This window comes from Globicephala melas, chromosome 5 (assembly GCF_963455315.2).
Source record: "Globicephala melas chromosome 5, mGloMel1.2, whole genome shotgun sequence".
NCBI lineage: Eukaryota > Metazoa > Chordata > Mammalia > Artiodactyla > Delphinidae > Globicephala > Globicephala melas.
The window spans coordinates 72,202,230-72,215,283 of NC_083318.1; the positions used below are offsets into that span (position 1 = coordinate 72,202,230).

At 45.4% G+C, this 13,054-nt stretch overlaps 1 protein-coding gene across 1 annotated transcript in view; it reads right to left on the bottom strand.

The window, feature by feature from the left end:
- Positions 1-13,054, bottom strand: part of USP46 (ubiquitin specific peptidase 46) — a 62,542-nt gene that overhangs the window by 31,070 nt on the left and 18,418 nt on the right. Inside the window, 3 exon segments of the mRNA XM_030880519.3 lie at positions 971-1,200; positions 2,616-2,829; positions 5,322-5,402. Of these exon segments, the coding sequence (XP_030736379.1) occupies positions 971-1,200; positions 2,616-2,829; positions 5,322-5,402 (525 nt within the window).

The following is a 13,054-nucleotide window of genomic DNA, read 5'->3' on the forward strand; positions in this document are numbered from 1 at the left end:
TAAATCAAATACAGAAAGCCAAGGCAACATCCTGAATCACACCCTGGAAAATGTCTTCAAATTCAACTAACACTAAGTGCCTACCTACCATGTGCCAGACTCACCCAGACACATAAGCTAACCCAGCCCTGGCAACAGTGCTGTCAGGGATTTGTCCCATACACCCAGCTAACTGCTAGAAAATCAGAAGCCAAGCCTGGGGGCTTCCCTGGTGGCGCAGTGGTTAAGAATCCGCCTGCCGATGCAGGGGACACGGGTTCGAGCCCTGGTCCAGGAAGATGCCACATGCCATGGAGCAACTAAGCCCGTGCGCCACAACTACTGGGCCTGTGCACTGCAACTACTGAGCCCACATGCCACAACTACTGAAGCCCGTGCGCTCTAGGGCCTGTGTGTTGCAACTACTGAGCCCACGCCTAGTGCTGCTCCGCAACAGAGAAGCCACCACAATGAGAAGCCCACGCAACACAAGGAAGGGTAGTCCCCGCTCGCCGCAACTAGAGAAAGCCCGCGCACAGCAACGAAGACCCAAAGCAGCCAAAAAAAAAAAAAAAAAAAAGTCAAGCCTGTCTTCTGATTTCAAGTTCACCATACACAGCTGATTCCCTTTATGTTGGGGAGGTGGTCTGTTCTAAGTCACACATGACCTCCCTGTGGCCAAGTTCATTTCAAGATAACCGGTGGAGGTCCAGTTCAATACTTCCCATTGGTAGACCCTAAAATTAGTCCATGAGGCACAGCAATCTAGTTCTTGAGATTTTCCCTCATCACTCTACTTCAGCCAGCTGAGACGTCTTAGATGGAGACATGCTTCCAAAAGTTTGCATCTGAGGCTCATACACATAAACAGAACGGTATGCACATACTGAAGACAACTGCTAGGTGCTACGATACCACACTACACTCACGCACAACACAGTTAGTACAACTACACACAAGCAAATTACATGAAAGCCCTCCTGATGCTTACAGTTTCACAGTTCAAGCATCGAGTTTCATTGGTGAGCGTTCCCTGAAAAATCTCATGGACCCAGGTGAGTTCTGGTTTATTATTCTCCGCAGGTTCGTTCATGTTGCCATTTTTTAATTTTCCATTTTGTTTCTCCTGTTTCTTCTCTTCCTGCAGGATGTCCGCAATAGTGTTTAGCAAATAATTTAAAAATTCGTGAGCATCCTGCTGCATGTAGTTATCAAAGAGATCTGGAAAGGAGAGGGTCGGTATTTCAATCTCTGGCTATTGAAAAGCAAAGAAAATGCTAATTTTACAAACCACACTTCCATTTTTATATTGAAAGAGTGGACACGTATGGAATACGTTCACCTCTATTTTGCAACTTCAATGGATAAGTTTTTAAAAAATTTTTGTTCACTTCCACTTTTTACCACCCACCAAGAACTAAATTTCCCATATCTTCCTGAAGTCATCACATATATAAAAAGCTACCAACATTTTTATTTGTTCTACAAAAAAAAAAAAGAAAAAGAAAAAGAACAGGAATTACTTGATAAACTCCCTGATAAAGTATCAGTATTTAATATGATGTGACCACCAATGATCAATTATTCACTTCGTAATTTATGCAGAGCAACAGGGTCTCTTCCCAAAGATCATATTAAACCCTGGACCAACCTGGAAGCAGCTTAAATGAAACACATAAGGGAGATGAGGGATATATATGAGAATGTATCTATCTGATAGTGTTCTGAAACCAAATACAAATGATTCCAGCAGCCTGTTCCCTGCCATAAGGACAAACAATCAAGAGATGAATGCAGCTGTGAAACTTCATTATTAATCATGTGCACAAGGAGACTTGGGAGGGCTCTGCTTCCTTCTCAGATTATTTCTATTCTGGTGTGTATAAACTACAACAACTTCAAAAGATGGCAATCAAATTAAATGAGACTTTATAAAACAAACATCTGATTAACTGTGCAAGTCTGTTGCAGTAAGGCTGAAATCTAGGCTAAACACAAGTTGTCATATCAAATATTTCTATAGTCATAAAAATTACCCATGCAGAACTTCTGGAATAACCTCATCTCTACCACCGCTTCTCACACACACAAAAAAAAGAATATAGAAAAAAAAGAAGAAAATCAGGTGACAGCAGGACATTTTTTATCACAGAAAAATATCAGCTTGATATCCTTCAACTTAGGCAAACAAAAATCAAAGGTATTATTTTTAAAACAGCAGAGCCTCTGATTAGACAATCTGCATTTAGTTTAATCACTTATGACAAGTTTATAAGATAGTACTATTTTATTCAATTATTGCATCAACCTATGTATTCCAATCAGTGTCCTGCCTTGGGCAATTTCTCCTCTTACAATGATCCTACCCAGAAAAAACTCCTTCCAATGTGGAGCAAAAAGAAAAGGTCATTCCAAAATGGAATGATAAATTTGAATTTTTAAGTATATCTTTAATTCAGTTTTGTTTTATATACTGGGTGGAAAAGGAGAAATATCTTTTCAAATGATAGTTGAGTAGTTGGCCATACTATTTTCCCATTTAAAAAAAAAAAAAAAGGTTTCGTTTTGAGGATATACAGAACTGTCAATTCTCCTTATTTCAGAGCCTGAAACCCATTCGTCTCCACGCTACTCACCATTTTCTTTTCTCAGCCTCGAAATGAACTTCTTTGGTGGGATCACGCCAACCTTCTTCTTCTGCGTGGCGATGCTGTGGAAAAGGTCTGCCAGGCATGTCAACAAGTTTTCCTTCTTTTTTTGCTGGGCCTTGTATGCCAGCACATTCTCCCGGAAGGGCCGGCAGAAGTACAAGGCCTGAAGCACGGAGTTACAGTAGCATGTGTTTCCGAACTGCCAAAGGACAACAGGGATGGTTCAAATCAGGGTCCGGGGCTGCACCACCTCCGAACCAGGTGGGGAGAGGGAGAGGGCCACCCTCCACGTGAACCAGCCCAGATTCCGCGTATCACAGCCCTGCTCACGGTGGTAGAAGCCAAGTATGGCACTCTGAACATCACCAGGGAAATGAATGCTAGTATATGCAAGCCTGGTAGCTCTCTAGCCCATTAAAAGTCTCTAAGATGATAAGAAGCACTCGGCCTTGATTTTAAAAAATCTAGTGAAACTTTCTGGTGCTTAAAAAAGAGAGAGACACTGAAGAAGAAAAAAATCGACATGATGTGGAGACGCAGAAAAGCAGCTGGCTACACAAAAGATGTCACAAGGCAACACATCAAAAATCCTATGACAGGGAAAATAAAAATTTCAATCAGAAAGAAATCCAGGAACTAGGAACCACTTGCTCAGCTAAAACAGTCTTCACCGAATGGGGACTTGTTTTAGTTTCTCTCTTTCAAGATTCCAGCACGCCTGCCATTGGCTTCAGACCACATTTCCTCACTTTCTCCAAAGCAATCTTATTTCCGCCAAAGTAGCAATTGTCTCAATACAACAGTACCACCCAGTTCCTGGTCTCCTGCAATCTGATTAGGGCCCACAGAGTAATACTATGACCTCTCAAAAGCCACGGATACTCAAGATTATGATTAACGAGGGAAAAAGTAAGTCATCATCTCCCTGGTTTTCAACTGACTATATAATAACCAACTCTGCGGGTGAACACATAGCTGAGACATTCACTTTAGAATTTTTCATGCACGTTAAAATGAAAAGGAAAACAAACTAAGGAAATCAGAAGATTAATAACAGATTACGAACTGCTGTGTAAGATTAAAATAGAACATGAGCATTTCAAGATTGGTTGTTGGCTTGTGTGTTGTCTGCCCAAGAGCAAGGCAGATGCACCGCCATCCTTAACGTGACATTTCTACGTATGTTAAGATAGAACACTTCCTATTTTTATATATTTTAATCTACTTTGACACAATTATGCAATGAGACAAACGTCTTTTTAAAGAGAAGCTGTAACTTTCATGAATTACCATTCGAAACAAACATAAATGAAACTATTAATAAGTTTACGTCTCACAATGCTTCCACAGACTAGGAGATGGCCTTAGTTCTTTTTTCCTCCATAGTCTGCACTTGTCTTTTCCCTGCACAAGGTAGAATTCCAGCAACTTGAATAACTATCCTCACAGAGCTTAAGCAAGAGGCCTTTGCACTATGCCTAAAAAAACTGCATTAAAATTAGGAGTCAGTATTTCATCAACACAATGTCCTATATTCCAGTACTGTAGCCTCCTCCTACCATCCTTTTCTGTTACTCAGTACCTCACCTTCAGCCAGACACCCTTTAGTAACACTTGGCCCTGGGCCAGTGGACAATGTCTGGGAAAGAAAAGGAACTAACATTGACCGAGTGTCCACAAATGTGCCTCAGTCTCATGTCAGTACCTTCAATAGGAGCTCTCATGGATCCTTCATTATAGGCCAAGAGGTAGAAAGCATTATGGTCTCCATTTTACAGAGGGGGAAATGGAGACACAGAGAGGCCAAGTGACTTGCCCAAGATCGCACAGCTAGTGAACGGCATAGGCAGAATTCAGACTTAGGTCTGTACTACCGCAAAGCCAATGTCCACTCCATTATCCCACAGGTGGCATTCACTCAGAGAATGGTCCCAGCAGAAATTACCACCTATCACACCTGAACTGACAGACCACACTCAGAGCAGTTGTTCCAGAAAACCAGGTGCTTATGAGTTAACACCGGATGTCACTTAAATCCTCCACCCCAGAGAGAAAGGATCAGGTGGGGAAGAAAGCTCACGGGGGTGGTGGGCAATACTGCCTCACTACTTGGTCATAATCAACTTGTCTAGGACACAGGCCCTGGCAAGTATGGCCATCTACAAGGGGACCATTGCTGAGCACAAGCAAAATGAGGCCAAGGGATTTTGAGGTAAACTGGCCCCAGTTTTCCCCTGACTCCCCACCCATGCTTCAAATACCAAGTTGTGCTGTTGAATCGCTACTGGTGATGAGCTGGAAACGCTTTCGATGCTCTGGTTGAACTGATGCATACTGAAACAAAGCTACCAAGGAGCCCACCCAGATGGTGAAGGGAGAACATACAAAAGCAGATACTGCTACAAAGGCTAATAATATCACTGTGAAAGTTATGGGTGCAGCAGAAATCTTCTAAAGCACAGGGGAAAAAATGAGAATCTGACCCGATAATGCACTAATTAAACACTTTCTTCTGGGGCAGCTCATACTTTCAAAAACTGGACTAAATTTCCCCCACCCCAATATTTGCCACTTATGGTAACCAAGGAGTATGAACGATTATTTAAAGCTTGATAATAACGAAAACGGGAATGGAGTTGCTTCAAGAACTCTAAAACATTTGATTAAGATAGTACATTTTAAAATACTTACATTGACCAATCCGAAGTAGTGTTCATTGATTGGAAACTGCTCTGGACCAATGTCTTTTTCCAGAGCAGAGGCATTGGTGCCCTAAAAGAGAAAAATAACAAAAGTTCTGTTGTGTGTAGAATAGACAAGAAAGCAAAATGATACTTGAGAGAGTCCACTATCGAGACCAGCATCTCCTCGGGTGGCCTGGAGTTTGGTGACGGTCACGCTGAAAGAACAGGTGTCAGAAGTAAACCGTCGAAGAGGTAATGACATCAGCCTACTCCTCTCCTCATCCAACTTCATCATCCCCTCAAACCTGTTCTACCCGGCTTCAATTCTCCTCTATTAGGAAAGGAGGTTTGGGACAGGCAAATCAGCAAATCATCAGTCAGAACTTCCGAATGAAACATTCTGAGCTCAGGCAGCTGCAGTAGCTTTTATACTACTGGTGTATAGAATCGTACCACCACTTTCAAAGTCAACAGTATCATCCTGATAAAGATTTATCTACCGTACACCCACTATGTGCCAGGTACTATTCTAGGCTCTGACAACAGAACAGGGGACAAAGACAGGCTGAAAGAAAAGGCAAGTACACTGGACAGTACATCAGAAGGTGACAAGTGCAGTGAAGAGAAACAAGGCAGGAAATGAGGGTGGGGACTCCGGGGAGCAGGGGGTGAAGGGGAGGCACGGAGGGGGAAGGAGTGGAGGGTAGATCATTGCCGCTTAAATAGGGTGGTCGGGGGGGCCTTACTGAGAAAGTGAAATGTCCAAGGAATATTGTAAATAATGGAGAAATACAATTTAAAACCTAACAGTTCCCAAATGCATCAAATTGGTGAGCCATGTGTACTCAAGTTCAACACTCCAACACGATGACAATAAGTTCCTGGGTACTCCCACTATATATGCCAGGAACTGCACTATTTATTCTCACAACATCCCATTAGGTAAGTACTTACTATCATAATCCCCATTTAACAGACAGGAACTTAAGGCTTCGAATGGTTAAGAACCTGCCCAAAGACCACAGGCAGTAAGTGGCAGAGCTAGGACTTGAACCCAGGAGTCAGACTCGGGAGCCCACGGTCTTAACCAAAGGCTATGCAGAGCAATCCTATGACAAAACCATTTACTGAGCCCCGCTAAGGGCCAAGGGGTCATTGGCAAAAGCACACTGATTATCACTGCGCCCCATCCCACCCCCCGCAAGGCCTGGAGGGGTCTGCTGGGATTAGGAAGAGCGACCAAAGTTCAGTCCAATCAGGTGAGTAGTTAGGGGGTGGGTAGGACCACAGGCCCCACGTATACCCGTGGCTCTAACATCATCCTACAGCTTCTCACGTCCTCAGGCTATCACGGAAGACTCACAGCTCACAGAATCTCAGAGATTTGGGAGACAGGTATTTTAAAAAGAGACTGTTACGTTTTGTAAAAACTAAATCTGCTGCTGCTACTTATTCTGGGCTCACATAACTAGAATCTCCCATCCCAGAAAGAAATGGCCAAAAGGTGGGCTGAGAACCAGTTAACACGGTCACGTGTCAACAAGCAAACATGAAATGCAGAATAACTCAATTCTAAGCAAACACGACCTCAGCAGAAATAGTACATTCCATCCCCTTATCATACTATCCTTTGTTTCCACTTGTTTTCTAGGTCCCTGATACTGCTCCACCAATCTAAACTCCTCTACCGTCATCGGAGACCTTGAGTTTAGCGGTCATCTTTGCACACAACAGTTTCACTATCTTTTCATGGGGGTGGGCGGGGGAGGCAGGGTTTCATTGCCTTCACAATAATGTGACTCCACATACAGGCTGAATTTTTTAAATAATACTTATATGAAAGCAGGATTTTATGGTATAGACAAAACTCAATAAAAGTTTTCAATAAAGCTACATCTCAATCATCAATCGATGTAAATAATGTGTATTAAATATACCCACAGCCATTTTTGAAACAACATTAGAATATATGGCTTGGAGCCCAGGAGGAATGTCAGATATAAAAGTAGAGCACATGGAGACAGATCTCATTAAATCTAAGGATTCGATCCCTGACTTCTGTTATTCGGGAATTCTTGGATGGAGTGCTTTTTTGTCTCTTAATATTTTCCCACTGGAGAGGGAGCTGGTGGGGGGCGGCTGGCTGTGACTCAGGCTAAGTACGGTGACCCAGGGGAAGAATACCTGGGTGGGAGGAATAATATAATAAGAATTCTTATAATAATATGATAATACCATGGAGGTAGCAGGCCAGGAGCACCCACAGCACAGCTCGGGGGAGAAGAAAGTGAGCTAGCCGTGTCGTCAGCGAAACCTGGCCCTCCCTGCGGTCAGGCCTGCTCACCCCCTCTCACAGCCCCCGCACACACACGGTCTGGAAGGGTCAGGAGGGGAGGTCAACCGCGCTCTGATCCCCAGCATCGCTTCCAGACCCCTGCACCGTCACCCATCTCGTCAAAACATCCACCCTGTGCAGCCCGTGCCTCCCGGCACCGTACGAACCCCTTCCCTTCTCCTCGTCTCGCCTGACCCCTCCATGCCCCGACGACCTACCTTTACACCCTGTCTCCTGCCATCGTGCTGGGTGGCTTCAGGATCCACGTGGCGGTGCCTTCCCATACCCTGCTCTCTCAGCAACTCATGCCCTCTTTTCTAGCTGTCTTTTATTTCACTCCACTCCAGCTACCCACTCCCAAAGACGCACCCCGGACCTGGTCACCACCCCAAAACCCAGCCAGGCTGGACTCTGTCTGTCGGCTCATCCCATCACAGCCACTCGTACACCCGCCAGGACCCGTCACTCCTCTCCTTTCTCATTCAGCTTAGAGTCCATGGATCATGATGTCAGTGGCTCTTATAAACACCCCTCACCTTATGCTTTGCTCACACCACCTGGCAAAAAACCCACCCAATGGGAACCAAATTATTCACCTTCTCTGAACATACGCCCAGACAGATGTGCAGCGCTAGGGGGGAGAACTTGCACCTCAGGCTGATTGCATTCGCTCGAACTCACCAAATTCAAGCGGCCCACGTCCCCACCTTCCAAGACCCTTTCTCTGAGGCACTCATTCTCCACTCCACAGCGACCTTTTCCAAATTTCCCCAAGCGCCTCAAAACTATATACCTCTCTGCCCCTCTCACTGGCTTCCCACTCAACAGGAAAATGAAGAAAAAGAAAAACATTAAACCAGCAGAGAAGAACTCTCTTAATTTCACACTCTCAAACCTTCAAACCTGTGCGCCTACCTCTCCCAATGATGGAGACCTCGCTCTCGTGCAGGTCAATTGCTCCCGCACTATTAGATCCTGCCCGGCAGAATTTAACATGCCTCCTTGTCTCTCATGTTAAAAATACACATACACGTCTTCTTCCCACCTCTCCCAGTCCCCACCCCCTTTCTCACCTCCCCTTCATAGCTAAACTTCTTTAAACAATTGTCTATTCTGACACATTTACAAACGAATCAGATGATTTCTAAGATTTATTTCAAATGATCCAGTGGGGAGAAGTGGGAGGTGGGTGTGCGGGGCTTATTATACTATTCCATTTATACTTTTACATATATGCTTACAGGCAGAGTAATGGTCTCCCAAAGATGCCAGGTCTTCATCCCCAGAACTTGTGATGACGTCACCCTACATGGCAAAGGTAAATTTAGATTGTAAAAGGGCTTAATTTGCCAATCAGGACTTAATTTGACCTTAAAATAGGGGGACTGCCCTGGATTATCCAGTTGGGCCCAACGTAATCACAAGCATCTTTAGAAGCGGGAGACAGATCAGAACAACAGACCGGACCGCTATGATGTGTGAAGGACTCAACTTGCCTTCGCTGACTCTGTAGGCAGAGGAAGGGGCCAGGAGCCAAGGAACCAGGCAGTCTCTAGAAGCTTAAAAGGCAAGAAAAATAAAACAGTTTCCGCTAGAGCCTCCAGGAAGAACACAGCCGCACACTGCCTTCATTTTAGCCCGGGTGGGGCTAGTTCAGACTTGTGACCTCCAGGCTATAAGGTAATATACTTGTGCTGTCTAAGCTGCTAAGTTCACGGTAACTTGTTACAGCAGCAATAGACTAATACAATATGTCTGAAGTTTTCCATAATACTCGCTAAGACCTGTCTCTATTTCCTCACCTCCCCATCTCTCCTGAAAATATTCCCTTCTGGATTCTACCCCTGATGAGCTCCACACATGGTCAACTCAGGAAGACACACTTAGCTGTTGGCTTTCTCCAGGTGCTGTCTAAGGCCCTCTTCCCTCCCTCCATGCCTCTTTCTGTAGGGTCCAGGCAACAACCAGGCTTCAATCAGCAGCTACGTGCCAACCATTTCCAACGCTTCCCCTTCATCCCAGAAAGCTCACTTCTGAACCCATTCACGCGGGGTGAAGACACAGTTCCACTTGCTTGTCTCACAGGCCCTCAAAATCACTCTACCCCGAAACTAGAGCTTTCACTTCTCCTTCCCCTCAAATCCAGTCTCTTCCTGGTGTTTCCCCACTTGTCCATGACGATGCCACCTTCCACCTGGCTCCTGCTAGAAACCTGAGGGCCACGCCTAACGTCCTTCTCCACACTCGACGGCCATCCACCACAGCACACTACTGACCGATTCACTCTCCTTAAATCTCTCAAATTCCTTCGCTTCTCTTGAACCTCCTGCCACCAGTGGGACCAGGCCACCAGCATCTCTCATCTGAATTACAACAGCCTCCTAAATGGCCTCCGACACCCACCTTGCTCACCTCTAACCCCACCATCAACATGGCAGCAAAACTGCTCTTTCTAAATACAAATCTGCTTTAAAATGCTCCAGTGACTTCTACTGCTGTCTCCAATGTCACCTGCCACCCATTCTCTCATACACTTGGCCTGCTAGGATGGCCTTTGTTCTGGTCCTCAAGTACCTCAAGTTCCCTCCCATCCATCACCTGAATGCTCTTCCCCTGCTTCTTCACCTGGCTGTACCCTATCATCCTTCTCAGGGAGTTCTTTACCGGCCACCCCTAGATTCAGGTAGTCTCTGTAACGGACAGAATAATGGCCCCTCAAAGATGTCCCCACCCTAATCCCTGGAACCTGTGAATATGTTAACTTATGTGGCAAAAGGGACTCTGCAGGTATGACTGATTTAACAATCTTGAGGTGGGGGGGGGTGCAGTTATCCTGGATGACCTCAATGGGCCCAGTGTCATCAAGGGTCCTCATGAGAAAGAGGCAGGAGTATCAGAGTCAGCGAGGAGATGTGACGACAGAAGCACAGTTCACAGAGAGACCGGAAGATGCTACACTGCCGGCCTTGACGATGGAAGGGGCCCAGAGCCAAGGACTGCAGGCAGGCCCTAGAAAGTGGAAAAGGCTCTCCTAGAGCCTCCAGAAGCTGTGCAGCCCTGCGACACCTTGATTTTAGGAGTTCTGACCTCCAGAGCTCGAAGGGAATAAATTCCTGTCATTTTAAGCTGCTAAGTCTGTGGTCCTATTTTACAGCAGCAACAGGAAACTAACATACCCCTCCCCCAACAACCTCCACTCTCCACTCATAGCATACTGTCTCCCTTACAGTGTTTACTCCAATTCTTATTTATGTAATTATTAATATGTTTCCTATCCCCTCAACTACATGTCTCACAGGAGCAATGACTTATGTCTGACCTGCTTAATACTGCACTCCCAGTGGCTAGCACAGATTAGGCGCGGGCCTGCTGGGTGGGTGGGTGGATGGATGGATGGACGAATGAGTGGATGGTTGGTTGGATAGATGGATGCATGCGTGCATAGATGGGGATGGTTAGGGCCGTGCAAGTTGCTTCCACGTCCATGATCATTTGGACACAGGTGTGTGAGCTCTCCCGATCTACTGTTCAGTGAGGCCTACATGGTGCCCTCTTCCATTTCCCCATTCTCCCTTCCCTTTTATAAATATACACCCTAGGAATTCCTTCCCATGGATACAGAACGTCACTGATACTGACATTTGGAACCAACCTCTTGCTTCACATGCTAGCATTTTCCATTGGTAACGTGAATTTTTGTGCATCTTTAACAGATTTTGGAGTTCTCTACGTTCCATGTAAATCTCTGTATGATAAAAGGACACACACATGATGGGGAACGTTTCATGAGAGATGGTGGGAGCTTAAAGATCAACTAGACAGTATAAATCGAAATTTTAAATGAGCACATCCTTCAATCCTGCAATTCTTCTTTAAGCAATTTGTTCCACATCTATACTCACACAGGTAGAAAAGATACAGAGACTATAGCAAGGACCAAAATAATCCAGGCCTGGCTTAAACAAGACGGAAGTTTACTTCAAGAGGAAGCAGCACAGGCCTGACGCGGCAGCTCTGCAGGGCCGGGGACTCGGGCTCCTTTTATCTTGTTGTTCTGTCATCCTCAAGAATGTATCTTGGGAACCAACATGGTCACTCCGGCCCCTATCATCAAACAACCTCCGCCAGGGGGAAGCAGACAAGACGGGGAGAGACTGCGCCTTCTCTTCCAAGAATGTTCCTGGAAGTCGCATACATCACTTTTGCTCATGATCCCAGTGGCCAGAATCTCACCCAGCCACACGGCCACACCTAGCTGCCAGGGGAGCCTGGCAAATGGGCTCTATTACCAGCCAAAATTAGAGATGGAAAAAGGATACTGAAGGAACGAGCAGCAGGCAACATCTCGGACGGTCCCCCCCGGCAAGGTTTGCAAGAGGAAAACGTTAGAAATAACTGGTCAAATAATTACAGTAGTAAACAGGATGGAATACCATGTAGCTACTTAAAGAAGTAAAGCTACTCTATAGGTATGGCTATGAAACTTTGTCCAAGATACAGCGATAAGTATCAATAAGAACGTGTGAGAGAGTAAGTGTGTGTACAGGACAATTACTGGAAATGTCCTCCTTTCAAGCAGCAGACGCTGAGCCCTTTTCGTGTCCAGCGCGACTCTACTTCTGAGGGACCCAAAGGGACAGAGCGGCTCGGGCCTGCCTTCAACACCTACATTCTAATGGAAATTCCAGAACGAATACTTGAGAAATTATTAACACTTGTCACCAGCGTCCAGGAAGCGGGGCTGGCAGATGACAGGCCACCGGGGGCTTTTTGTTTTCTCAACTGTGCAAAGTTTTTACCATCAGCGTGTATTATTTTTGTCATAAAAAATGTCAGAGAAAGTCAGCAAACTAATACCCTGCAGACCAGCTGTCGAAGGCCCACGGCACACAGCTCAGAGCTTTACGAGGCCATTTTCCCCGCCGGTGTGAATTTGCTTTCCCCTCTCTTGGCCTTAGTTTCCTGGCTGAGAGGTGGGATATTCGGCCTGCCTGTGGCTCAGGGGACAGAGAGAATCAAACAAGACGTGGAACATTATCAGCACTATGTAAACTGCAAGGTGTGCTGCAAACCCAAGAGCCTGCAGTCCTACCGCGAGCACCAAGCACTGTGACACATAAGGCAAACGGGAGGCACTGAGAATAACTGACCAGATGCTGAACAAAAAACTAATCTAGAGCAGTAAATCACCAACACAGTTCTCATTCTCGTCAGTAAAAAATTTGGTAACCTTTGAAAACAATGCACCACACTTTATTAAAAATAGAATCTGGGCTGGGACAAGTTCCAACAAGAAGACTAATGCTAACTCTTCACAGCACTTCTGAAAGCAACTGTGTGACTGCCAAGGGGTGCTACAAAAACACAAAACCAACAATAACAACAACTTGTGAAGGATGAGTCAT